General features: G+C 39.9%; 2 protein-coding genes across 8 annotated transcripts; one reads left to right on the top strand and one right to left on the bottom strand.

Annotated features, from left to right (window-relative positions):
• Window positions 1-295: 295 nt before the first annotated feature.
• Window positions 296-4968, top strand: LOC113115148 (histone H4 transcription factor-like). Of its 2 annotated transcripts, none has more exons than XM_026282474.1 (10): window positions 296-587; window positions 831-987; window positions 1097-1323; window positions 1922-2033; window positions 2114-2266; window positions 2390-2464; window positions 3131-3251; window positions 3347-3485; window positions 4143-4267; window positions 4356-4968. In XM_026282474.1, the coding sequence occupies exons 2-10, from the start codon at window positions 837-839 to the stop codon at window positions 4762-4764; spliced, it is 1512 nt and encodes a 503-aa protein (XP_026138259.1). In that variant the 5' UTR covers window positions 296-587; window positions 831-836; the 3' UTR covers window positions 4765-4968. The 2 variants fall into 2 exon arrangements, with proteins under 2 accessions (XP_026138259.1, XP_026138258.1); XM_026282473.1 differs by having other exon boundaries at window positions 4140-4267; window positions 4356-4967.
• Window positions 4969-5243: 275 nt separating this feature from the next.
• LOC113115147 (autism susceptibility gene 2 protein homolog) lies at window positions 5244-26288 on the bottom strand. Of its 6 annotated transcripts, none has more exons than XM_026282471.1 (14): window positions 17911-18440; window positions 17516-17552; window positions 10441-10740; window positions 10164-10357; window positions 9992-10036; window positions 9162-9257; window positions 8713-8784; window positions 8537-8566; window positions 8369-8440; window positions 8124-8259; window positions 7581-7661; window positions 7406-7489; window positions 7100-7310; window positions 5244-6511 (listed from the first exon to the last, which is right to left on the bottom strand). In XM_026282471.1, the coding sequence occupies exons 3-14, from the start codon at window positions 10535-10537 to the stop codon at window positions 5401-5403; spliced, it is 2229 nt and encodes a 742-aa protein (XP_026138256.1). In that variant the 5' UTR covers window positions 10538-10740; window positions 17516-17552; window positions 17911-18440; the 3' UTR covers window positions 5244-5400. The 6 variants fall into 6 exon arrangements, with proteins under 6 accessions (XP_026138256.1, XP_026138257.1, XP_026138252.1 ...); XM_026282467.1 differs by having other exon boundaries at window positions 5247-6511; window positions 10143-10357; window positions 17911-18381; XM_026282472.1 differs by lacking the exon at window positions 8537-8566 and having other exon boundaries at window positions 5245-6511; window positions 10143-10357; window positions 17911-18407.
• Between the last annotated feature and the right edge of the window lie 452 nt (window positions 26289-26740).

Raw genomic sequence — 26740 nt, 5'->3', positions numbered from 1 at the left:
TTTGAAACACAGGCTTAAATAAAACCAATTAAAATATAACCATTGATTATATTCAATTTAACATCATACCAATAACAAAAGTAGATCATTTAATTTTGTGTTTATTAGCTGTCTAATAACTGTAGAATTTTAAATATTGTTACTTTTAATAAGTTTTTTCTTGTTCTGTCCCATATGCATTCAAATATATTCAATTAGTTAATTCGCTTCCACACAGTTGTAAAACTATATTTACTTTCCTATTTTTTAAAATTTCCAAGTTTCAGACGGGCTTTTATTTTGTCTGCGACACGGAAACACACGTCACGACCTTCTCCGTCGTCCTCTCACACAAACAAATTACCCGCGTTCCTGTCTGTCTTAACCGGTCTCAACCTACATGAAGTTTGAGGTCATTTAATTTCCCGAACAGTGGAGCAGTTTTAAATAACATAGTCAAGTTGCTCAATATATATTTTTTAGACTATATGGATTTCCCTTTACCTTAAAGCCTAAATGTGTGTGCGCGCGCTTCTGAGCATCGACCAGTTAAAAAAAAAACGGAACTAGCAAGTGTTCCTCAAAGAAGCTGACTCTTTAACATCAGAGTAAGTGAATTTAATCATTCATAATCTCTCTGGCAGTATCTGGGTATTGTTTTGAGCTTTGATAGCTTGTGTTTGGTGAAGTAAACAACCCTCAACATAACGAGATTACGAGTTAATAAATGTTTGTTTACATCTCACGAGCTGATTGTCTTTTAGCTGTTTTAAAGACACGTTTAGAGGGATGTCATTGCCAATTGCAAATTCATTCATTTATGTAGTTGTATGCTTTATGCTTTCTCAAAGGTTAAGATGGCAAAAAGAAAAAATGTCTCTAAAATAGTGGTGGCATGCGAGTGGGCTTCATGCACTTTCAAGAGTCAAAGCACGGAGGAGTTGAGTGATCATATGTCTCTACATCTGAAGGAGCATCTTGGGGACGGAGATGCCATGGAGGAGCTGGGTAGGATATTGTAATGCATGCATAAATAGATGAATGAGGCAGATCTTTAATGCAATGTCTATGGCAACATATATTAAGATGGTTGTGTTTGACATCATGTCTGTTATAGAGGATTATCCGTGTCTGTGGAGGGGCTGTGAGTTCCTGGCGATGGGAAACCAAAGCGAGCTGATCGCTCATGCCCATTTCCACATCTTCCACAGCAAGCTGAAATACATTGGTGCTCAGCTCCTTGAATCCCACCCTGAACTGCCTAGCTGTACTCAGGATCTCCACAGCAGCAGTCTAGTCCCTGATGTCTCTGAGGGGTTCGTCTGTCAGTGGCAGCACTGTGATGTTAGTATTGGAGCATGATGACATGATGTTTTACTTTAACCCGAAAAGTGACATTTTGCTAACACTTATATACATATACATGCTCGCCAATGGGTCCTCTACATTGAATGGGTGCCGTCAGAATGAGAGTCCAAACAATTGATTAAAACATCACAATAGTCCACAAGTAATCATCTATAATATTGATTTCTCGAGTGAAAAAGTCGGTCTTGGTTGAAATTTATTCAATAAATATTCAAAGATTAAGCACCGTTTACAAACAAATACAGTTCTAAATAAATACGTTGGCATTAAAAGAACAACAGAGGATGAACTTTTTCCACTGCGTCAAATTTTATTATGGATTATGGACCGATCATTTGCCCAGAACGGGTGGTTTTAAGATAAAGATGAATTTGTTACTGCTTTCACTGCAAAGGATACATTTTGTGAGCATGTGATTTAATCATAAATATCTCCAAATCTATTTAAACGACGAAGCAAACTCATCTACATCTTAGAGTAAATTTTCAGCAAATAACATTTTTTGGTTGAGATATTCATTTAAATTAGACGTTATATAATGAGCTTGTCTGTGTTTTTTTTTTTGCTTTATCAGAGTTCCTTTAATAACCCTGAGTGGTTCTACCGTCATGTTGACATGCACACAGACTGCACTGAGCTCCAGCCGCTTCCTGATCGACAGCAGGCTCTCTTCTGCAGCTGGTCAGGTAAGCACTTTCTGCAAAACAGGAATGTTTCACCAGTGTTTATAATGCTCCTATATGAGACCCTTTTGCTATTTTTACAGGCTGTGATGCTTTTTTTAAGATCAAGTACCGTCTACGTGAGCATCTGCGCAGTCATACACAGGAGCGGCTGGTCGCTTGCCCCACCTGCGGCTGTATGTTTTCCAGCAATACGAAGTTCTTTGACCATATCCAGAGACAAGCAGAACCAGAAGGTCAGTTTATTTCAAATAGTTTCTCTTCACTCGCTCGCTGACAAAACAGCAACCCTGATGTTTAAGAATGTCCATGAAATGTCTCTAAGTCTGTAGTTGTTCCATAAATATGTTTTATTGCAGATTCTCTAACATGTGGACATTGTGACAAAGCATTCGCCAACGAGAGGCTGCTGAGAGACCATGTTCGTCAACATGGTGAGTTTTGAGATTGGGATTCACAATATATCAATACCATATCGGTTACTGGCTGATATTGGAGATTTAAGTTTTTTGCATATGAAATGATGCATGCTCCTTTTACATTACAATATAATTTTCATTATAATGTTATAATTCTAAATTCATTTGTAGAAATTTAAAATATTATTTATTTAGGCCAAATAGTACTATGGAATTTTGATATCAGACATAGCATGAAAATCATTATCAGATTATGATATTAGCCAGAATGTGATGCATCCCTAAATTTCGGATGCTTTTTAAAAGAATGACATCTTCTGAAAAACAGTATTGTTCTTTATAGATGCTTTATGCCATGTTAAGGCACATTTATTTATATACTGCTTTATTCAGTACAGATTGTTTCAAAGCAGCACAGTAATAAAACAGTATAAACAATATACTTTTTGAATGATTTTATTATGGCTTTAAAGTTTTGTTAAATATAGAAAGAAAGAAAAGACGAATTCAAACAAACCAAAAACTGCTGAACTTCCTCAAAAAACTTTGAAAATACTGAAGATAGACATGTAAAAAAAATAAACTATATTAATTTATAAACCAGATTGAAAATAACAGTATTAATAGTGTCTTTTACACCTATAAAGCTATCTCAGTTTCTTTGGTTTTCTTTTTTTTCAGTGAATCATATAAAATGTCCTCTCTGTGACATGACGTGCACGTCCCTTTCCACCTTGAAGATCCATATCAAATTCCGTCACTGCGATGAGAGGCCCTTCCCGTGTGACTTCTGTGAGAGCAGGTGGCTGCCGAGAGTTTTCGTACTGTCCACATACACTCAGTGAAGTACTGAAGAATATATTGCTTACATTTTATGGTTTATCTCCTTACCTTTAGCTTCAAGAACCAGCATGATCTGCGGAGACACATGGAAACTCACAATGAGGGAGCAGCATACCACTGCACAGTAGAGGGCTGTGGATACTCTTCACGCATGGCCCACACCATGAGCCAGCACTATAAACGAGTACACGAGGTCAGCCAGCAGAGGGGGCAGTAACCTCAGCCATGATTCATATTTAAAGGAACGCTTTTGAGTTGGGTCTTTACTCATAGCATTGGATTATTACAGAAAATAATTGACACATCTATACAGAACTATGAAACTTGTACAGCTCAAATCAAAATATTTTTTACTGACTATATTTCTTTAATAATAAACTTAGCATTTTTTTTATTTTTATATATATATATATATATATATATATATATATATATATATATATATATAGTTTTATTATTATTTTTATTATTTAAAATATATTTAAAATGTTTCATATTGTGTAAACTGCCTTTTACACATGCAAAAAAAATAGTGGTTAATATTAGTAGTTTTATATATTTCTTTTTTATATATATTTTTTCTTTTTTACTACCTCATGGAGGTACTGTTGTAGTTAGTATTTTAAGTTAAGATTTTAATATTAAATTTTTTTATTTGTTTAAATTTTAATTGTAAATATCTGTACTTTTTTTTAATTAATGTTTATTTCAGTTTTAATTATTTTAGTACATCGTTAAACCAAAAACGTTGCACTGACAATTACCGTAGTTGGAGTTATAATAAAACTTAAAACTTAGTTAACTATTAGTAATGTCATAAAATAATATGCATGAAAACTGTCTGCAGCAGAACGACATCGCTCCAAGGTATAAATGTCACCTTTGTGACAAGACCTTCTCTTGGTGTTACACACTCACCCTCCACCTTCGAAAGAAGCATCAGCTCAAATGGCCATCTGGACATTCCCGTTTTAGGTATGCAATTAAAAGTATCTTATCATTGAATTAGTTGCTTCTGAGCTGTTAATTTCCCTTCACGTACTAAAAATTGCTTGTTGAACAGGTACAAGAAGGACGAGGATGGGTATCTGCGGCTCAACATGGTGCGTTATGAGACTGTAGAGGTCACGGAAGAGTTGATCAAAAACATGGCTGTAAAGCGCACCCCTCGCAAGGTCTCTGGTTCAACCAGTCACTCCAGGGAACCCATGCTGCATCCCGACAGCGGAAATAGCACTCCCCAACACTCTTCCTCACCCTCCTCTCCTTCCTCATCATCTTCAACTTCAGAGCTCCTGGAGGGAACTGACAGCAGTGGATTTAAAGGCGATGAAACATCTGTGTATTGTGTGTTGGACACTGTGACTGAGGTCAGTGGGGATCCAGAAGAAGTGGCCCAACCTGGTGGGCCATCAGTGGCTGTTAGAGCTCTGGCTGCAGTGGCTAGAGGTCTAGGAATGGATGTGGTGTAATCTCATAGCTATCAAATGCAGTTCTTATCAGAGATAACCTGTTTAACCTCCATAGATTAAACATTTTACATTAGATCAATGTTTTATTAACTTATATGCAAAGCTAAAGGCTGATTTTTTTAAAAGCATTTTAAAGTTTTTTTTACATGATCTCAGGTGTCTAATAGATATTTGCTCTCCATGTAGCACTATGGCTGTTTTTTTTTTTTTTTTTTTTTTTACATAAATGTTACCTTTGATAATTTTAGCTCTGCATTTTAAAACATTGATTTTTGTTTCCATTTTTTATAAATGACCAGGAACAATGAGATAGATTTTTGAGCCTAGGTAACATCTTATTTATTTGTGTTGATACTTGTTGAATATTTTGCATATTGTGCTGTATTATGATTCCATTGTTGCCTTGCTATAGTTGTAAATATGTGTATTTTTTAAGTTTCCTTTAGTTTCAAATATATTGTTAACATTCAGAAAGCACAAATCATTTTTTTCCTCAGAAGTCATTTTAATTGTTTTTTGTTTTGTTTTTTTGACCCCCCAAAAAAATCATTTCCACCACTGTACATTTCGACTACACGTTATTTCACACGAAGTGCTTGATATACATAAGTCCGTCAGTTTCTGATTAAGTCCAGCTCACCGAGTCTCAGTGTCTCTGTGTGGGTATGAAACAGGTCTGTCTGTGAGAGGGGTCATCCGTCTCGGAGACCCCGACCTTGCTGCCAGCATTGGAAAAAGCGGGTGTGGTTGGGCATGTATATAAGCAGCAGGTAGAGACCTACTGAGCGAGGTGTAATGTGGGAGCCCTGTGCTGGGGTAAGCCGCCGCGAAGAGTCCTGGATGTTGTAAGTGAGGATCCAGTGCACTATGATGCATAGCCAACAGGTTGCTACGCTCGCTTTCCTCTCTCAGAAAGGCCATACGCTGCCGTTCCTCCAGTTGACTCCTTTGCATCAAGGCCATGGACTGCAGAAATGGCTCACGGGGGTAAGCAGGGTGACCCATCATGGCACGTTGCAGGGGGTCATTTCTTATTAGGAGGTCCTTGCCCATGGAGTCCCTACGAGGAAGATCTAAGCCTCGGTAAACATTCCGCATAGACTCCCAGTGCTGAGGCGAGTAAGGCAGCCTTTCGGCTCCAGGAAGTGGACCCATTCCCAGAAAAGGTGAGACTAGCCTTGTCCTGTCAAGACCAGAATGGCCAGCTGGGATTCCTATTGGTAAAGGAAGAGTTGAAAGAGGTGAAGGGTTAATAGCAGGGACTCTGGGATCCTGCCATGGTTTTTCCAAAGCTTTCTGGTGTGTTGTAACCTCATGGTCCTGGTTGTCTCTCTTCTCCTCCTTCACCCTCACCTTGCTGCTCTTTGCATGCGGTTCATATTCGACTCTAATCTTCTTCTCAGCTGGCTCCCAGGGTTGGCTATCACTGTTTGGCCGCTTGAGATCCTCTCTCTGTTGCTTGGGTGATGAACTCTCTTTTCCTGCTGGCTTGTCCTCAGCGGGCTGCTGCTGCTCACTTTTGACATCCTTTTCTTTTTTGTCACTTTGGATCTCTTTGTGTTTTGGCTCCTCGGTTTGTCGAGTTTGTTGCGGAAGCTCTTGGGCTTGTGTTTTCTCTCTTGTCTGCTCCTCTTCCTTGGTCTCATCAGGAGAGGAACTTTTGACGGACTCTGTTGGGTGTTTGTTGTCCAGTGCACTGTTCCTGATGGGTGACAAAAGCCTCCCATTTGATTTCTCTTTTGGCTCCCTGCAATGATTGAAATAAATAATTTTCCAATTAAACTCTTAACCAGGAGGTCAACTCTAAGAATTCTTGATCAGGTAGGTTATCTAGCACCAGGGGTGTCCAAACCTGTTCATGGAAGTCCAATGTCCTGCAGTCCTGAGCTTATATACAACCTGTCCCAAACTCACCTGCCTAGAGCTTCCTTAGGTAATCTTTAAGACCTTAATGAACTGGTTTAGGCACTTAATTGAAACTGAAGATACACTTTGCAGGACATTGTCCTTCCCGCGATCAGGAATGGACACCTCTGGCTTAGGCAGTTTGCTCCTGAAACATATCATGGAGGCCTACAAAACTTTAGAAAGCAAACTGATAGCATTCCCAACGGTTCAATAACAGTTGCTCGGCTAGTGCAGGACTCCTTGGAAGTTCCCAGTTTGAATTTTTTTCCAGAACAAAGTCCCCATTTAGCAAATATGGTAGCAACCGGGTCACAAACTTTCAGGGATGCACATGCTGACTAAGGGACTGTCATTGAGGTGAATTCTAACGGACATGATTCTGTCAAGATCATCTTGATCTTGGAATCGCAAAATAGTGGGTACATACCATTCCTTGTCATCTTTGTTGTCTAGGGAATCTCTCTTCATCGCTGCTCTGTCCGGTATAGAGAGAGCTCTCTCAGTTTCAGAAGGCCTTGGACACAGAGGCAGCGTTGGGAAGGATGAGGGTGTCTGGTGCAATCTGTTCCAGGTCTCCAGTTGTCCACTTGAAGTTGGCATCGTTTTACCATCTTTAGTCCCTTGTGCTGAATTTGGTGCTGTGAATGCATAATTATCATCAGTCATGAAAGACAGCATTTTTAACCTACAGCAAAAGCAGATCCTTTCACGTCAGGACAAAAGATATCCTTACTTAGTGATGGGTTTCCTAGTCCTCCAAAGGCAGATGAGCTCAGTGTACTTAGCCCTCCAAAGGTGAGTGGCTTATTAAGAGTCTCTACACAATAACAAGAGATAAGGCAGTTTTGAATTTCAGGAGTAATGTTGGTCTAATATGAATTAAATTTTAAAGTCAGACGTGATCTTACCATGATGGGGGATTACACTGTGGAGATTGTTTGGGGTATGGGGTAAGGGTCCATAGGGCGAAACTGAAGGGTGTGTGGGACCTAACAAGAAAGATACTGTTGAGGACAGTCCTGTTTCTGTCAGACAATCTCTTATAAAAAGCACAGGACACTGCTTAATGTTGACACTGGCAGTACCTAACCCTACCCCAGTCCTGTTTCTTAAGAGCCAACGTCCTGCAGAATATAGCTCCAGCTTGCCCTAAAATACCTGGAAGTAATCCTTTAAGTAATCCTGAAATCTTTAATTAGCTAGTTCAGATGTGTTTAATTACAGTTGCAGCTGAACTCTGTAGGACACTGGCCCTCTAGCAGGAGAACGGGACTACCCTAAAATCAATGGGAAGTACCAGGTGGATAAGAATGCACTGTTAATCCATAAACCTATAATCTAATTGGTTGATGGGATGTTGTTCCAGGACCAACATCTTAGTGATCCAGGAACATCCAATTTGGCTAAATTACAGTCACTAGTGTGGATTTGATCCCTGCTGTAATTTGTACCTGCATTAGAGAGGATTGTGGAGGGACGGGGTAAATCACGTGGCTGCAGTCCCATGAAGCTCGAGACAGGTGATCGATTCAGAAACTCAGGCTTAAATCCAAAATCTAATTTATGTGGCTCAATCTGCATCTGCTTCTGTAACCGCAGAAATAGAAAATGGTTATATTAATTACAGCTTACTATATCCAAAACTGGATATATTCCACATCTTAAAAAAAAGAATAATTATTTCTTTTGCATTTACCTTAATTTTTTGCTGATGATGGTAAACTTGCCATGCAATGTGGACGTGCATTGCACACCACTTCCCAGGTTTCTGAGGAAAATGAAAAAAACAAAACAATGAATGATGGGAAAAGAATTGTGATTTACTAGGTTAATAAAGAGGAGTTGGATCACATGTAAACCTTACTTTTGGTTTAGGACACATGGGGTCAAGAAGCTAAAAAAAACAAACATTACATTTCCCTTGTTATATTTCTTTAATGATAGACAGAACAGCTGTAAATATTTAATGATATGAACATATATGGCTCAGATTTTGACCCATTAGAGAAGCCTTGCATTGGATGCAAAACTGAAACTTACTCTGGAGTCCTTCTGTAAAAGCTGGTGTGGCACAGATCCTGGCCTTGACACCACATCTAGTGGGTTGGAGGCCTGCAAACAGAAAATTTGTGAATACTACGTCTATATTCAATTAAATTATTAACATGATCATGAATCGTGCCCTGTTCTTCCACAGCACACGTTCTCTTTTATATAAGTGTGGCTAATCCAGCCTTTACATTTATTATTCATGGCCTTTAAAAACAGGCTTTGCAAATGTGGGTCTGAAAATAAACACTTTGCAGAATCTCATCTGAAAACTATAGAAAACTGTTCTGTTTTTTCTTTTCTTTCTTTGTGGGAGGTCACCTCAACTCAAGAATTATCATGTTATTATTCACAGGCTTCCTTTAAGCGACGTCAAGGCCTTTTAAGAATGCTGTGTTTCAAACAAAACAGAAAGCTAAGAGACAGAGTGGCAGACAGACCTTGGGCTGAAAAGCTCCCTGGAGAGAGCTGAATGGTCCAGCAGGTGGAACCATAGGTGGTATTCCAGTCATTACTGACGGATAGGACGGGACCAACTGTAGGGAAACAGCAGAAAAATGTCATTACTTTCAGGAAACAAAAGCGTGTTCATGCTGATTTAAGACACAAAAGCTTTTCTGTTTCTGGCCTCTAAAGTGAAATCAAAATTGACCCCATTAAATCAAAGTACATTGCTGAACCTAAGTTTACATCTCACGATTTGTTTTTCAATTCTAATTTTGTGGCATTTCCGCCTTTATTATCAAAGAACAGGTCAGGCCTGAGAGGAAGCGAAGTAGGAGAGAGATGGGGTCCTCTAGTTGGGATTCGAACTCGGGACACCCGTAGCAAAACAGCACTGTATGTCGACAAGCTTCTGCCACTGAATAAAAAATACTAAAGGAAATTGTGACTCAATTCTTCTTTGCTTTCAACTGCAAATTTATATAGATATAGTTTATTAGATATAAGAATTAAAACATATTTAGAATTGTCTAAGAATTGCAAGAAACAAAGTCAAAATTGTTCTGACTTTTTTCACATCCCACAATTGTAATGGTAATTACAACTCTGATTTATGAATTTCTTGGAATTGCAAGTTTATCTCTCACATTTTGAACATCTCAGAATTGCCAAAAAAATTAAGGTTCAGAGTTATGAGATAAAAAGTCACAATTACCTTTTTTTTTTTTTTTTTATTCAATGGTGGAAACGGGGTGAATGAGATGGATGAGTAAAAGAAACATGCAACTCAAATCACTGGCCATGGTGTGCACAAGATATAACTTACATTGTGTCTATGGAAGTTATCCACTTTAGCGGGGTATTTGTCAAACTGTAAGAAAAGAGAAAAAGATATTAACCTTCACTTAGTGAACTGTCAGAATTTCAGCTCAAAACATAGATTATTATGAGCACTGATTACGAGTATTTCTCCTCACTTGTCTGGCAGGGCTACGCACCAGTGGTGCTGCTGGGCTGGGCATGATGGAATGGGGGAACGGAGTGAAGGTGTGCTGATGTGTGTGTTGGTGTGTGTGCTGGTGCTGGTGGAACTCTGTGCGCAGACAGGCCGGGGGAGCTGGAGCACCTCCTCGATCGACAGTCTGGGAGGCCAAGAAGCGAGAGTTTAACTCTTGCCGCAGTAGATCATGATCTAAGGGACACACGACAGAGCGAATCAGAGCACAGCTAACAGATATGGGATTTATTTTTTCAGTCTGTATGGTGCTGCTGTACCTGTGTAAGGAGCTGTTGCTGGCGCGCTGGGCACTGGCAGAGCACTTCCTGTTAGGAGGGGAGGAGGAGGAGCCAGGGCTGTCGTCGGGGCAAACATGTTGAGATGTTTAGAGATGGGGATGATAGCAATGCTCTTCTTTACTTGTGCTGATGCACTCCACGTGCACAAAAATGACTACAAACAGCTTGTTCCTTCAGTTTTCCTTCAGTCCTTCTTGAGTTCTAAATGTCTCCTCCTCGTGGCATTTTGATCATTGTTTTCTGCTTTCGCATTTGTGGTATTAGCAACATCAGCAAGACCTGCAAGTCAATAAAAATACTGAGTCAACACATGGCATACTAGGCCAGACAATTAGAGAATCCATTTAACCAAACGGTGATTTAGTCACTTTGAGTAGAGCAAGGTTACACTGATTGCCTCATCACAATGCTACACTCTGTGCCCACTTCTATCTCTAAAATTATGGTCCCTAAATATAGAGTCATAACGCAAGTTTTTTAAATATTGTTGAATTTTTGATGGGTTTAATTAAGTAATATACTATACATTTGCATTTACAGCTCATGGTAAGTCTGTAAAAGTAAAAAAAAAAAAAACTACTGGAACCAGCAATCAATTCCTGATTTAAATGAACTCATCTCTTTAATTTTTCTGTTAGAAATGTCACATTATGGGGGAAAAAATGGGTTACAGTTCACACCGATATTAATAAGCATTCTTGGACTACTATTTCTTATGAGCAATGATAAAACTGCATAGACTATTTGAGGTAATACTGTAGTCCTTACCAAAAATCTGAAAAATAACATACAGTACCACTGAAATGTTTAGGGGAAGTAAGATTTTTTTTTGTAAATGCTTTTTCAGTTATAGTGCTATAAATGAATCAAAAGTGATGGGGAAAATGACATTTATAATAGTACAAGAGATTTTTCAACTAAATACTGTTCTTTTGAACTTTTAATGTTTGTAATAATAAGAAATGTTTATTGGGCACCAAATCAGTATATCAGAATTATTTCTGAAGGATCATGTGACACTGAAGACTGGAGTAATGATGCTGAAAATTCAGCTTTGCCATCACAGGAATGAAATACCATTATTAAAAAATAAATAAATAAGAGTTGTAATGATATTTTACAATAGTAATTTTTTTTTTCTTTAATGAGCACTTCAGTAAGAGACTTCATTAAAAAACATTTTAAAAAAATGTATCACTCCTATTTTAAGCAAAGATTACATGGGAAAATTGGATACCATTCGACTTGGTATGATGCATCGAATCTAAAGAGACCAGTTTTGTCATTTTTGGCCCAACCGTTCAGAAGTTATAAGCAGTAGGTGGCACAGTGCCGAAACGCTACAGGTAGTCTCAGGTCATGCTTGTTATAACACTCACCAAGATTTGTCTCAATATGTCTAATTGTTGTGGCGATATAGCCTTACATGCATTTTTGCGTGCTGTTCATATAATTCTTTTGCATGTTATTCAAGAATGATTGGACAAATCAACTTGAATTAACTTTAACTTCTTGCCAGCATGGTCTGAAGATAATCTGGTTACATTTTCATGTCAGTCGGTGCAACGGCCTATCGGATACAATAGGTACCTTTGGTACTTGGCCCCTAATAATAAAAAAAAGAGTAGGATATCTCTGTTTTTACAGCATTAGCCTTTTCATGCATTGCCATACCACTGATGATGTCAGTTTCACCGTGACATTTACTGGTCCCTCCCGGGGGGCGCTAATAATGAATGCAAATGTGATGAAGGGGTGAAATCCCTTAGGGATTGGCCCATCTATACAACCTGCAATTACCTCCTTTTGAACAGCACTCATGCACATAAAGCAAAGCAGTAAATCTCTTTTGTGTAGAGCTGTCAATTTGGGCCTTTTCTCCAGTACTGCAGTATCTATAGTGAAAGGTCTTTTGAGAGCCCCATAATGGATTGTTAGCTTCTCCGAGGGGTAGACCTCCTTTGGCGAACACCAGGGGTCCATGGAGGAGGGAAACACAAGTAGCAACTTATTCGCCTGAGCTGAGCTCCAAATCCCTTGTGATGAGCTGTTTGTAGGAGGACACAGGTGCAGGGGTCATTCAAATGGTTGGGAACCGTAAACACGCGTGGAGAAGCGTCCGAGACGTGAATGCCAAGAACGCAAAACTTTATAAACTTCCAGATGAAGGCAGGAGTCTCAAGGGAGGAGAACAGACTAGTCCGCCACATGGCACAACGCAATAGCTGGACCGGCTACAGACTAATCGAGTAAAGCTAAATAACAAGCACACAGAGTCCCTAATAGACCCCCGTAATGGCACTGGTGTTTAAATCTAATTTGCATCCCGTTTAATCAAAGAACAGCATGTGCTGATGTACCCTTCCATCAGACGATGCAATAAGCAAGAAATGAAAAATCTGGCTCGTGTTTATAAGACTGGTTTCGCTTAAACTGCTTGTTTTCAATTAGTGTCATGGCACGGTAATGCTCTATTTTGATGCAGGTCAGGAATCAAGCTAAGCCTCTTTTTTGGAGCTGTCAGGCCACCAGCGAATTTGTCGTCTTGTGTCAGTTGGCAGCTGCCTTCCCCGAGCCATTTTTGTCATTCATCAAGCCCATTACTGGCCTAACCCTTCCAGGCATGCAGAAACGAATGGTCTAATCCCTTCATTCTCACAAAGACAAGATTAGCTGGAGGTTAAACACTCGTGTTCTTTAAATTTTGTCCTTGACGGGGTGCCAGGGGAAAGCTCTTAATCTCGTGGAGGAGCAGTTGGAGGGAGCTTTGTGTGCATACAAAAGTAGACGAGCGTGGCTCAGGCGGAGCGCAGGTAAGCCCTCCTAGAAACTCCTCATAATCTTCCAATCATGAGCATGTTTACCGTAGCCGTCCCTCAGCGGTTTCGTGCTCGCAGATGGCAGGAGACGTCTCATAAATCATCCGGAGGCATCGAGAGGCCGTGTGCGTTATTGCTAAGGCACAGTTGGCAAATGACTCAAACTGAGAAACAGTTGTTCTTGTGTGCTGACAGGTTCCCACGTGTGTGAACGAAGCCCGCTCAGCTAAGGTGCATCTGTTCGGCTGCACCTCTATGACACTTCTGAACAGTCTCCGACGAGAAGAAACCACTTCGCGGTTGGATTTCAGTTGCGTGGGTTTGTATCGCTGAAATATGCTAAAACAAATGCTCAAACTTCGCCATTCAGGATTAGTCATCAACTGAAAACAGCTTAAAAAAGCTCCTACCTCTATGTCTCTGCGCTCTCCACACCCCTGAACCCTGTATGAATCCACTAGACGTGTGGGTTCGGTCGTTCTAGGCTGTAGCTGGCAGGTTTAGAGAGTTGTCTCTGGTACAGCGTTCAGCAGGCGTTCAACAGCTCTTGAATGAGACACAGGGGAACAGTATCTCTCTATTCTCAACTTGCCAGTCTGTCTGCAGGATCACAGTCTGTGGTGTTGGGTATCACACAGACTAAGCGAACACTTCCTTTATGGCAGTGCTCTCTCTCTCTCTTTCTCTCTCTCTCTCTCTCTCTCTCTTCCAGTTAATACATCAAAGCAAAAAGCCAACTGGGTGGTATGCACAGGATTTTAAGCACATGCTTACTGTTATTTTTTTATGGATCAAATCAGTAATTCTATTAACTAGCTGCATGCATATAACTAGCACATTGGCTGTTAGTAGTTCTTATAAAGCACATATTAATGCCTTATTCTATAAGACCATTTTTTACATCCCTTAATCCTACCCCATACTTAAACTAAACAACTACCTTATGAACTATTAATAAGTAGCAAATAAGGAGTTAACTTAATTTTTTTTTATATATATATACTCCTAATTTCATCAGCCATATACAGCATATGACAGAATCAAGGCGTATCTGAGCAAGTCATCTCTTGTTATTATAACGTAATCCCTTCCCAAAGGATGATGAGAAAGGCCAGTTCAGGACACAGACTAAGGATGTATAAATTGCTGTGAGCGAAATGACTGCATTCTCCCCACAGTCAGTACAATAGGCGGCGGTGCTCAGCATAGACCTGTTTCATTATTCAGCGCTCATGTTTCGTTCAGTCTGGGATTAGTGATGGGGATGTAGGCCGGCCACGCACACAATGGCTCCTGATGCCTGTGGGATGTGTTCTACCTCCCGCTTCTGAGAAACCGAGCCCCTGGAACGCCAGTAAAACAATCAGCGGCGTGAAGGACACTAGAGACCCGGATCCTCAGCTCTAACAGACTTAACTGATGATAAAGGGCTCGTTGTGAGTCTTATTGCAGCGGTCAGTCACGGCTGTAACGTGTGTGAGAGCTGGGGGCAAAGTGAGCACTAAAGGTGGATAGTCAAAGTGTATATTTGAGTTGTGCTGAAAGCTCCAAACAGTCAGCTGTCTCGCTGATCTCTCAACAGCGCCGATCTCGGCTATACACTATCCCCCGATGCTTGGGCCCGTCCCGGCTCGGGTTACCTCGTGAACAATACCAACCCTGTTCTGGCTGCCTATCTCACAGACTTCGTTGTACTAACATGTATACCTATGTCTGCAATGGATAGGGGATGAACAGATTATTCTGTGGCCTTGAATAGTTTCACTTCGACTTTGAAAGTGATCATGTCTGTGAAATGCATTTTGGGCCCTGGATGGCATTTAATCTTAACACAGCTTTAACAAGCATCGCAGGAACGTGAAAAAGCCTCTATCCAGGCCAGTCACTGCACATCGGCCAAAACCGTGGGCTGAAGCAAAGACAGCTCTGTGAATAGCGGTTCAGTTATTCCTGGCAGAAACGCATTACGGCGATAAGTGCTGAGGGAAGCTGTCAACTTTTGACAGCCGAGTGTTGGGCGAACAGATTACACAGCTCCTCGGCAAGCCTGCTCGTATTAGCATTAACCACACACACAACCATAACAACAGAAGGTCAAACATAGTCTAGTGCTTATGTGAGGGATTCTTCAGTGAGGGAAATCATCATATTAAAGAAGAAAGCTTCCGAACATTGTAATAGCTTGAAACCTTTTATTGTGCTTTTTAGTTTACACTACTTTGTTTTCTGCTCAGCAATGCTGAATTAATTTGATCAGAAATACAAGTAAATATTGTGAAATATTATTACAATTTAAAGTAGCTGTTTTCTTTTCCCATGTATTTGAATATGTAACTTGTGCTGGCAATGCTAAATCTTCTGCATTCATTACTCATCTTCAGTATCACATGATCCCTCAGAAATCATTTTAATATGCTGATTTGCTTCAAAAGAACAAAAAAAGTTCAAAAAGACAGATTTGGGAACACATAATACAGAAAGATGACAATTTGAAGACAATAAAGGCATTAATTGTCTATAAAATGTCAATAGTTATTTTTTAAGTCTTTTTACCAAATCATTTAATATTTGAGAAAAAAAAAATCATTTAAAAATAATTGTATTTATTAAGCTAATCTTTTTTTTTCTGATTATTCAAATTTTTTTGGCAAAAAACAACCACAAACCTGAATGTTGTTGCTTTATTACCACAAAATGTATCTGTTTTATCTATTTCAACTTTGTATCTGACTGAATAATCACCCATATTCATACACAGCTCGTCTGTAAATGTCATCAGAACTCTATTGCTGCCTCTAAAAACACACACCTCTAAAGGATTAGGAATATGATGTGTGTCATTCAAGGAGGAAATGTCTAATTAAAAACTCAATTCTGAGAAGCATTTGGCAGAACGCTGAGAAATAAAACAGACCCTGAAAGCTGTCTAATCCCCTTATGATTGAGACAAGCGTCCTTTAACTCAATTGCATTAAGATGGCTTAAGGTTTAATAGGCTTCTCAAAACATTGCTGCACTATGTGTTCGCATCCTTCTGTTATCTTAGACAGCCAATCAGATTAGGCCAAAGGAAAGTTATTTTATAAGCAGTGCTAAAACACATGAAATGTTATTGCACATGAGGAGCTCTGTACTCTGTAGAAGCAGTCTGACCCATCAGTGATCAGTCCATTGAAGCTCCAGCCCAGCGATAGTGAACAGACCATGGCCCTTGCTGACAAATGTGCCAGACAAGAGCCTCCAAAGCACCCGCTCTAACATAAAGACGTAAATTCCATTAACTATTGCTGGTGACTCTATGAAAGTAATCTGGTTAAGTTCTTAAGTGCCTCTGATTTGATTTCAGCATGCTTAAGAAGGAAAAACTGCATAAAGGAAATGATGAGGATAAGTGATATAGAGAGAAACAATTGTGGTTTTCATGAATGCTCCATGATTTAAATGTTAAGTGTACCAAATAAAAATAAATGCATGACCGAGAATGTCTTGTTAAATAAATCAGCAAGGCTAAAGTGTTTCTGGGCGGGCTGGCTGGCTGTGGAGTGACTGACCCTCTATCCGATTAAGTGGAAGATTACTAGCACGTACTTGGCCTGAACGCACCCACCTCCTAAGTTATCAAAATGCTAATTGGCTCTACGGATATTGCGTTTTACATCCTTGTACTCAACCCAGAAGATTTTTCATCATGCCATCTGCCCAATGCAAGAACAAAGTATCTTGTAAATGTTTTGTTTTCGTAATTCATCATATTACAGAATGGAAATGTGATGCTTCAAATGTGAAAACATTCTTAACCTTGGAAAAAAAAAGTCATGAGCTGCACCTTTGTAATGACCAAAGCTGAGAATATATAGCAAGCTTAATAGTCAAAAAATGCCCATTAGCGATTTAACGATTCGTTCTCATTGGAATAAGGAGTGATGTGATGACATTATCATTGGATAATTGAGTCTATCTATCAAACCTATCAAGAGGTGTTAGATATAATGCCTGCTCATGAATTCTCATACAGGGAGGTAAATAAACACAATACTGAAGGCAGCTCAATTGGTAAAGCATTGACAAGCGTAAGGTTGGGGGTTCGATTCCCCGGGGAACACATGATAGATAAAAATTGATAGCCTGAATGCACTTGAAGTCGCTTTGGATAAAAGCGTCTGCTAAATGCATAAATGTATTTTTTACATTTTTATTTAGTAATGGTGATGTTATTAAATGTGAGGTGTACATACCTGCATTTGGAAGAGGGAATATCTCTGTCAGAGCAACCTGCAATATTAATACATTTCAGTAAAAATTCTGCTTTAGCCATCACAAACATGTGAACCACAAGAGGACACTGTTTCACCACTGCAAAACCTGACAAGCGGCTTCACTCCTTTAAATCCCAACGCTTTCAAAGGAAATGAACTAAAAAATAATCGTTTTCCCATGCTTCAAAACATGAAACAAACACATGGGTAAAATCAAAAGGCATCAAAAATGTAATTATACAAATTTTTCATAACCACTAATTTCAAGAATTAAAGGCATGTCTCACTTTCGCAGTTTTATCCAAAATGCACAGCAAAAACAATCAACCCATATCCAAATTTTAAAGTAGTAAAACATTTTCAGAAGCACTTACCCCAAAAAAACACTGACGCGATAAGGCAAGAAGACCCTTCTCAATGTAATCCAAAATACTGCCAATTTTTTTTTTCAACTATCCAATGCTTTTCAGAGTACAGTCACTCCAGTATCAGAACACAAAAGTGTTAAAAAGTGGTTTCCTGTAAACATCTAGGAGCTCTGACAAATTGTTTGTTTTTACCCTTTGAATATCAGGGCATGTATGATATTAAACATCCTGAACCAATCCTTTCCAGACACTGAACCGGTATCCAGTAAAATCCTCCAAACACAGTAAACGTGAGGCTCTGAGCTCCTTCACCATCAACAGATTAAGCGCAAATCCACTCAAAGCAGGTTTGAGATCCTTTCCAGAGCGTGTCCGGCTGCACTCAGCTCGGCTCAAGAATGCTCCCTCAGTAGCGAACCGTGCATTCCTGTGATCCCTCCCTCAGCGGACACTCCCACACCTCCCTCCTCAGCCCTGAGAGCGGCACCCCGGCGGCACAACAATTACAACACTCTCCTCCTCTCTGCTCAACACGTACGTATAGACAGTCTAGTGATTATGGCCATCCTCTTAATTACAAGCCCAGAATAACCAGAGGGGACAGGCAACGGGTTCAGAATGCTGATGAGACACTTCCACCTCGCACCGAAATGAGACTTCACCCTTATTGGGTGACGTGGCGGCTCCAATTAATGCTTCTGTGCTGGTATGCCACCCTGCTTCTTTTGTAGGGTGAGAAAAGGATGATATGATTTAATGCGGTGGTTGCATTTGTACCTGTCACAGCTTATTATAAATGCATCACATAAATGTGAATGTCACGTACACGGTGTCGTGGAATTCTTGGTGAGGTCAGCCAATCGCAAGGCTCTTCTTTGGACAGAAGGCTTGTGAATGTCAGTGGGAAAAGGGCACGGCGAGATGATGAATCACAAGACGGGATATTATCACAACAGATATATCACGTAATTTATTAGAAGTGTCAACACCCCCATGGGAGGAGGCACATGAAAGCTCCTGCACTCATCAGCCTCATGTCTTCTGTTGCTAATGCGGTGTCCTCTCTGAACCGGGGATGGGCTCTCTTGGGGAGAAAGCAGAAGACTTCAAAGTCCATGGCCCGCCAGGATCGCGGGGAGGTCCCATTCAGTCATTGCCCCTGTCGGCCCTGAGGGAGTTTCTAATTGCATTTCACAGGCTCTGAACAAAACAAGGCCTTGTTCAAGCTGAAGTTGGTCCTCCTGCTGGGACGAAGCTGTGATTTGCGACTCCTCAGCGGGGTGTGGATCTCCAGCTTGCCAGAAAAACATTTTCTGCTTCCTTCTTCTGACTGCACGCACTGGGGCACCCATAGGCGGATGAATACACGGGTGGCACCGAAACCCTCTTCTCCCCTCGGAGGCCGTTCGATCTATGGGACTGGAGGCAGATGTGTGGGGTCTAGATGAAATATTAATTCAGACCTACACGAGAGCCATCAAATATCATCAAACAGAAGAAGATTAGGGGGTTTTCTTTTCATAATTTATAAGCTCCAAATAAAAGCTTCTAGCTGGGCAAGATGTTATTGCTGTGCTTTACTATCCTGACTATGGCGATATGATATTTAATACAAGAATATACATTATTTATGAGTACTTCAGAAGAAGAGCATTTTGGTAAAATTATTTGTATTTTTTTTTTTTAAATCTTAAGGCGCAAGTATTAAGTGTTCGCACGGAAGCGGCGAGATATATGGCATCTTTGTATGTGATGTTTTGAGATATACAAGCTGCATTCATTCACCGTTCTAACTACTAACTACTCGTTTTTTTGCAACTAATTCTTGTTTGGAACATGACTGGCTACTATAACTATTGCTGCGACTCTAACCTTATCATAATTCAATGCTATTTTTATAAGCATTATTTATTTTAACAAATAAATAGATAATTTTTTTTTTGATATTCATAGATTTTTCTACATCACATGGGATTTTAGGATACGGAAGTTTATAAAGCCACTGCTTTTAACTACATTTCAGTACTAGTCCTAATAGTTAGGATTGGTAATTTGACCCAGATCTGAGTATTTAACAACTATTACATTTTCATCACCAAATAATATCAAACATTAATTTCCCCCCAAACTGTCATAATCTCATTTATATGAAACTGAAAAGAGCAGAACATTTTCACGGTGCCATGACAGTTTAAGCAGTTTCCAAAAAAACATAATCATATATTACCAGCGCACAGCATGTGCAACTAACACAAAATAGTAAATCACTCCGAAACTGTGTCATTATAATCATCAAATGCAGAAATACGGAGTCAGATGTGATTACTGAAAATGAGATGTGAAACAAAGGCTTTTATTAACTCAGTGCTCGTTCTAGTAAATTAATTCTAAAACATTTTGTGTAATTATGACAAAGAATCAGTTTACGATAGCGTATGTACGTCTGTCCCAACGTTACCCACCTCCCAAAGCGCTAAAAAAACGAGAAACGAAGGAAGAATGAGCACACACAAGTTTTCCATCTGTGTTTTCTTAAACACCGAAAGATTCTTGCAAACTCGCCTCAAAGGCAAAGTCATTAGTGCCGACTTGGCCTGATTGTTTTCACTGATTTTCTGTCTGAAGGAGGAGTAAATTGATGCCTTAGCCCTTCAGTTCCAGTCTGGCTATTAATTTCAAAGAGCAGGTTTGGCCCGATGGTCCTTTGAGAGAACGCTGATTTAACTAGATCATTTTTAATGGGGATGGATTCCTTCATACTTGCCCTTTGGAAGAGCTTCTGTCCTCCATAACCACTGGTCTGTAATGGCAAGCTCCTTCTGAGACTATTACTAAGGGCCAATTGGCCTTGAAATGAAATACATAATCTTAATGTACTGGAAGATGTGCGCTCGTGGAATGGAGCGACTCCACACCGCAGGAGTTTTCAGTCAATAAACAGAAATGCTGCGAGAATGTCGCGCTGTCAGATCGACGTAGGCTTCGCAAGCGGGGCGTACGCAAACTCGCATGACAGCCGTTGCTATTTCCAGGAAGAGATAATCGAAGGCATTTGACTTGTGAGAGCCATGGCGAAATAGCAATATTCTTGGATTTCAAAGAGTGTCTAACCACTGAATAGGGTTCCCATACGCCCTTTCATCGGGATGACACAATGTTGCATCTGCTCGGCAAGGGATAAATTAAGCATGTGAAAGTTTTAGTGAAATCCCCATTTTCCAGTTAATCAAATCTCCCATAATCAAATTAGGAGCTGTAATTCCCCAGGATGCGGGTGACAAAAGTGCATTATTCCTGCCTTTGGAGCCACGAGAGAGAAATCAGCGTGAGGCCATTCCCCTCTGCTTCAGTGGCCCTGAATTGAATTGCTCTTCCGACTGACCCGAGCGCAAGAGGCAGGGTCGAGGTAAACTTTGGCAGTGTTTGAGTTCCCAGCTCATTAAAGAGCTGCCTCTGAGGCCACCTCCAGAGACTGTTGAGCCATTCATTAATGAGGGACTTGTGTAATTTTCCCTGGACATCTGTGACGAACAGGCTCTCTTCCCAATGGCGCACAAAAAACACCTCAGACAATGAAGCTCACGTTGATGGCTTAGGGAAACAACCAAGGCAAAACCTCTAAAATAGTCATGCGCTTGCATATCAAATCATTTTCGAGCTTACAAAGCCTGCAGCGATCACCTGTGAGGACTTATTTTCCACTGAATGAAAAGTCTTGGCACATACAGGGAGCACAGAAAGTGGCCTTTTATGCTCGTTTAGCAGGGCGGTAAATAGGCCCATGGAGCATTCGGATGCCACTTATGAAGTGTTCATAACCGATGCGTACCTCGCGGCTTTGCACAACAGCTTCCTTCCAAACCAATTCATATGGCAGCTAATGAATATGCCACTTTAGACTTCATGAATTGTTCCTTTCCGTTCACTGCCCCCAGTGTTAACACCTCTTTATACGATTCTTAACACCTACTGCACTGCCTCTCAAGGTCACTCTGGCTGAACGGAGAGCTGGAGAAAGCCGCACAAAACCTGAGAGGCTCAATTCCTATTCATTTGTCACATTTGCATGCATGCCTCTATACTCAATCACACAAAGGCCACGGTAGCTTAGCCATTGCCCCCTACCAATTACAAATGAGTCCATTAAGCTGTCTGCATCGGGCCCAGCCTCTTCATGGTAATGGCTTGTGAGATTTCCATCATAATCGCCGGGCTCCCACTGCAGTCATGAGTGCAGATGGAGGAGGAGAGTGGGTAAAGAGCTATCAAACGGGGCAAAGTGCATTCCTTCAGCTTTGTTTGTGTGCAGGCGAACTCAAAAGCCAAAGCTTTCTTTAGGAGTGAAGCCTTATTGCAAAATTCTCATGTATTTTAAAGAGCTACATGTGCAAAAATACGGCCCTTGATACTGATCATTATTTTATATTGCAATATATAACCTATTAAGGCATTGATAATTTTTTTATCTAAATAAATCACAAAACAAAAACATCCGTTTATGCATCATAATACATATAATGCACAGTAAGAAAAATGGATATTCATTTTGAGATTTAATTAAGATTGCATTAAAGTTTCATCAAATTATTAGATTTTATTAATTAGATATAGAACTGAACTATCCTTAAGTGAGATGGCAAGAAAGGTAATCCAGTATTGGGTGATATGATAAATAAATAAAAATCTCTATAATGGCAGATATATTGTGCACTGCTAATAAAAGTGACTAGTGCATATGCAATCTCTACAATATTATCCTGAACTATTATTATTAGGATTTATAATTGACTTTCATTTTCAATGTCAATATAAAACAAAACCCAACACAGACTATCCTCATTGGTCACTTAATAAAATAATTCTTTATCATTTTTAGACATTTTCAGATTATTTGTTCTGTCAAATCGAGACCATTGTAGAAATGTGGAGAACACTGAAGCAGATGGGATGTTTCTCGTGGTGTCAAATCATTTTCTTCATTGGTTCCAAAAATAAATCGCAGGGGGTGATTACGCACCTTCTCTATTGGCGATTTTGGAAGAATAATGTGAACAGCTTTTATTACATGCTGGTTGTTACTCTGACACCTAATTTACAAAGTCTGTTAATGTCTAAAGGGAAATAACAAATCATTTAGGCCATACAATCAATCCCATAAACATTCATTTATCAAGCTCATTTGTGAAGCCTGACCTAGTTCTTTCATGTCATATAACAGGACAACTCTATAAAGGTCTATTCAAAAGTGGAGGTAAATCACAGCTCATAAAAAACCCAGACAAGTCTCTGCATTTTAAAGCAATCATGACATATAAAATTTAAATATAAATTTCATTAAAGGATTTCACATAAGCAATATAAGAAAGCAAGTGCACTATCCAGCAGCCTGAGAGGTTTCACTAGTTCACTAAAGGTTTTAAGATAAACAATAAGCAAGTCATGACTAAAATTTTGTTTTGCACCCCATTGACTTTAATAGCATGGGCAGCTGAAACATTCTTCAAAATATCTTTTATTGTTTGTCTTCCACAGAAAAATAAGATATACTGGGTTAGAAACGACATAAAGGTGGGTAAATGATGATACAATGCTCATTTTCAGGTGAAGTATCCCTTTAAAAACCAACAGTTCCCGGGTAACTGATGTTTGTCAACCTTTAACTCTGCAGCTTGTGAACCTGCAACACTATTTATAAGAGTTACAACCATTCTGCAGCAATACGAACCCTTACAACGAAGTTAAAAACGTATTGCTTCACTCAAACTATATTTCAAAGGACTGTAGACTCTCCTCAACCGTTACATGGTGAGAGTGATTGCAGCAGATCACCTTGAGGATATCAAGCTCTAATGTAGTGCCCCAGTAGTGGAAGACCATGAAGAAAGATGATAGGGCTTCAGAGGTATTAATCACCACGACAGCGAGAGGCTCAGCCTCCAGCCACCAAGGGCTCAGGATAAGCTCGTAAAAATTGCACGGCCCTCCACAGGGCGCTCATGTCTTACTTGTTTATGGCAGCGAGTCCCAGAGGACGTGGCAGTGATGTGCTAGCCTCTAAACCCACGCCGTCAGGAATGATGTATGACCATCATTACCAGAAAATATCACTTCAGCCGACCCATGATCTTGCTCCGCTAAGGGTCATATTATCCATGAAGAACAAATTACAGTCCCCTCCGCACATTTAAATTACTAGCAAAAAAAAATGCTAGTGCGGAGACGGTGATATGTCATCTGTGACAATGCCCCCCAGTGTAATGCAGATAAAAACCCACCTGAGAAATCATCATCCTACAGGATGCTAAAGTTCACTCGCGCTCGCTGTCAAGCAGAAGCAAACATACAGGAAAGGTTGTGCACTTTAATTTCCCCCGTTTGAGCAATTAGTATATTTACACAACTAAGACAGTCGTGAAATGGAATCTTCAGATTGTGCTGTTTATTATAAAAGCCTTCTGAGCTTCTATCATTTTTCCTCAGAATTATCTCATTAAAAGCTTTTTTCCTCACAATTCAGACTTTTTTTTCTTGCTATTGCAAAATCTCACAATTTTTATTTATTTATTTTTTGCAATTGAGTGTTTAAAATTTCCTGTCCTTTTTACTGAATTCTGAGTTTTTCTGATCCGCCACAGAATAAAAAAAGGTAACATTGATTTTAATTGAAAAACAATATGCAAGCAATTGCGCTCTTTCTGATATTTTTGTTAATCTTTGCAGTTTTTCAATATGTTTGATGTTTGTATCTGTAAATAATTTATTATATACATCAATATATCAGTGACTTCTCCATGCTCAAATATCATCATTGCGAAGAGCTTTGCCAACTGTGCTTTTCAGTGTAAATCAGTGTTATATATATTTAATATACAGTACATTTATTACAATTATGGATTTGGCAGACACTTTTATCTAAAGCAACATAATGTACTCAGGAGATACATTTTTATCAGCGCTTTCATTCCCTGGAAACTGAACCCATGACCTTGGAATTGCTAACACCACGTTCTGCCAGCTGAGCTACAGGAACACCACTTTAAATCCTGATTATGAAAAAAAAAACAAATAAAATCTTACTCATGATATGCATTATGCTTTCTTTTCCAAATCTTTGAAAAAATATAAATATTTATACATGCTTTTTTGAATGATCTTATGTTTTCTTTTTGCTAAATGCCAACACAACATTGTTATTCATACAATTCAAAGAAAACTCTAATATTTTGGAAATGGTGCATTTGAGAATCAATCAAAATCATATGATGCATATTTAAGATTTCAGAACCAGTAATGGAGTGTCAGAATTTTCTTAATATAAAATACGGATTTAGTTTGAACGGATTTAGTTTGAACACTTTTCTGTACCTGCTAATTTTTATGCAAAACTGAATTTCTACTGATATTATATTATATGTGCGCATTGAATAATATGCTTTAATAACCTGCAGGACCAGACCCTTTGTTGGAGCGCAGCTCCCATGTAATGCAACAGAATGGACAATTAAAGGTACAGCAGCGTGGTCATTTTCTGCATTCTCTTTGCCTTCGGAAAACAAATCCCCTGCTAATTTATAACCGAGGAGAAACAAGCGGCTGATGAATAGTATCCATTATCATGCATCATTTACTGTAATAACAGGCTGCTATTTCCATACAAGAAATGACAAAAATCCTCCATAAATTAGTTTCGAATTTCGCCTGTGGATGTTGGGAAGAGAATAAAGGAGCTTGTGAGTTCTACCACCCAATATCAATTTCAAGGTCCATTTACTTCCTCATCCCTGATCCCTGCCACGCTGAACAGACGGAGACCCCTGAGTGGGCGCATATGGCAGAGGGCTGGGAGTCCACTGGAGCTGGTAATGATGGCAGCGGTGGACTGGTCCATCACCGTGCCAGCGCTGGGGCTCCATTGGCGCAGAGTAATTGACAGCCATGAGCTTCCCTACAGAGCTCAAACACCGCCGCCTGCTCTCTGGCACACACTCCCTAATTCACACAAGCAGTCTTGGCTGCTGGCTCAGCAGGGGCAGGCCATCCAATTTACAGCTCTGTCCAGCACTGCCCCGGGAGCCATCTCCAGCCTGTCCAGCCGGCCCAACAGAGACTAATGAAGGGCTCCTCCAGCACTTCATACATTATGGAGAGAGCAGAGACAGATCAGGAAAACACTGCCAACACACTCCGCTTTTCTGAACGGAAAGAATCAATTGGGTTGTTGTGGGTAACTGCTTCCCCGCTATGACACCGCTCTCCATTACAAGCGGTGGAGAGAGCGCAAACGAGATATTATTTCTGGCGCTCGTTTACTTATGTTCCAAGTTCAAATTTGCTGCACTGCGTGTAAAACCACTTAACTTACCAGCTCTGAAATCAGGAAGATGCTTCACCTTTCCAGGTTATGGTGTGAAACGATCCTTCCTAGATGACCACCTCTCTTTTTCTGTTAATCTGTAGGGGGGCAGGATTCATAATCAGGTCTCGTGTCATTGCGTATACTGCTTAATGGTGGCTACATAGGTCTGTCTACATAAGCATAGAAGGATTTATTTATGATGTAGCTTCGCTTCATTCTGTTCTTGCATACTTATGAGAGCACAGAGCACACCGGCCCTCCGCTGAGCCTGCCTTGGCATGCTGTTACAATGAAACAAATTGTATTCTGCGATGGCTCCGCATGAGTCTTGGCTTCACTAACGTCCTTGGGATGCTTACCATCTGGCAGTCCCATCACTGTGTTCAGATACACTGCATTACAGAGACAGCACAGAATGCAAAAAAAAAAAGAAAGTGTTATCAGGTATTTTACTGAAATGCTGGAAAGTTTACTTATCAA

The sequence above is a fragment of the Carassius auratus genome, chromosome 15 (genome assembly GCF_003368295.1).
Source record: "Carassius auratus strain Wakin chromosome 15, ASM336829v1, whole genome shotgun sequence".
NCBI lineage: Eukaryota > Metazoa > Chordata > Actinopteri > Cypriniformes > Cyprinidae > Carassius > Carassius auratus.
This window is presented reverse-complemented; position numbering and strand designations above follow the sequence as displayed.

What these genes read in the sequence shown, in the direction of transcription:
- LOC113115147 (XM_026282470.1), bottom strand. Translation starts at nt 10,537, where the DNA reads ATGTTTGCCCCGACGACAGCCCTGGCTCCTCCTCCTCCCCTCCTAACA. An exon ending in AGGGAGCTTTTCAGCCCAAG is followed by an intron (nt 8,785 to 9,161) that starts GTCTGTCTGCCA and finishes TTCTGTTTGCAG; the next exon opens with GCCTCCAACCCACTAGATGT. An exon ending in ACTAGGAAACCCATCACTAA is followed by an intron (nt 7,311 to 7,405) that starts GTAAGGATATCT and finishes ATGCATTCACAG; the next exon opens with CACCAAATTCAGCACAAGGG.
- LOC113115148 (XM_026282473.1), top strand. Translation starts at nt 837, where the DNA reads ATGGCAAAAAGAAAAAATGTCTCTAAAATAGTGGTGGCATGCGAGTGG. An exon ending in GTCAGTGGCAGCACTGTGAT is followed by an intron (nt 1,324 to 1,921) that starts GTTAGTATTGGA and finishes TTGCTTTATCAG; the next exon opens with AGTTCCTTTAATAACCCTGA. An exon ending in TCTGGACATTCCCGTTTTAG is followed by an intron (nt 4,268 to 4,355) that starts GTATGCAATTAA and finishes CTTGTTGAACAG; the next exon opens with GTACAAGAAGGACGAGGATG.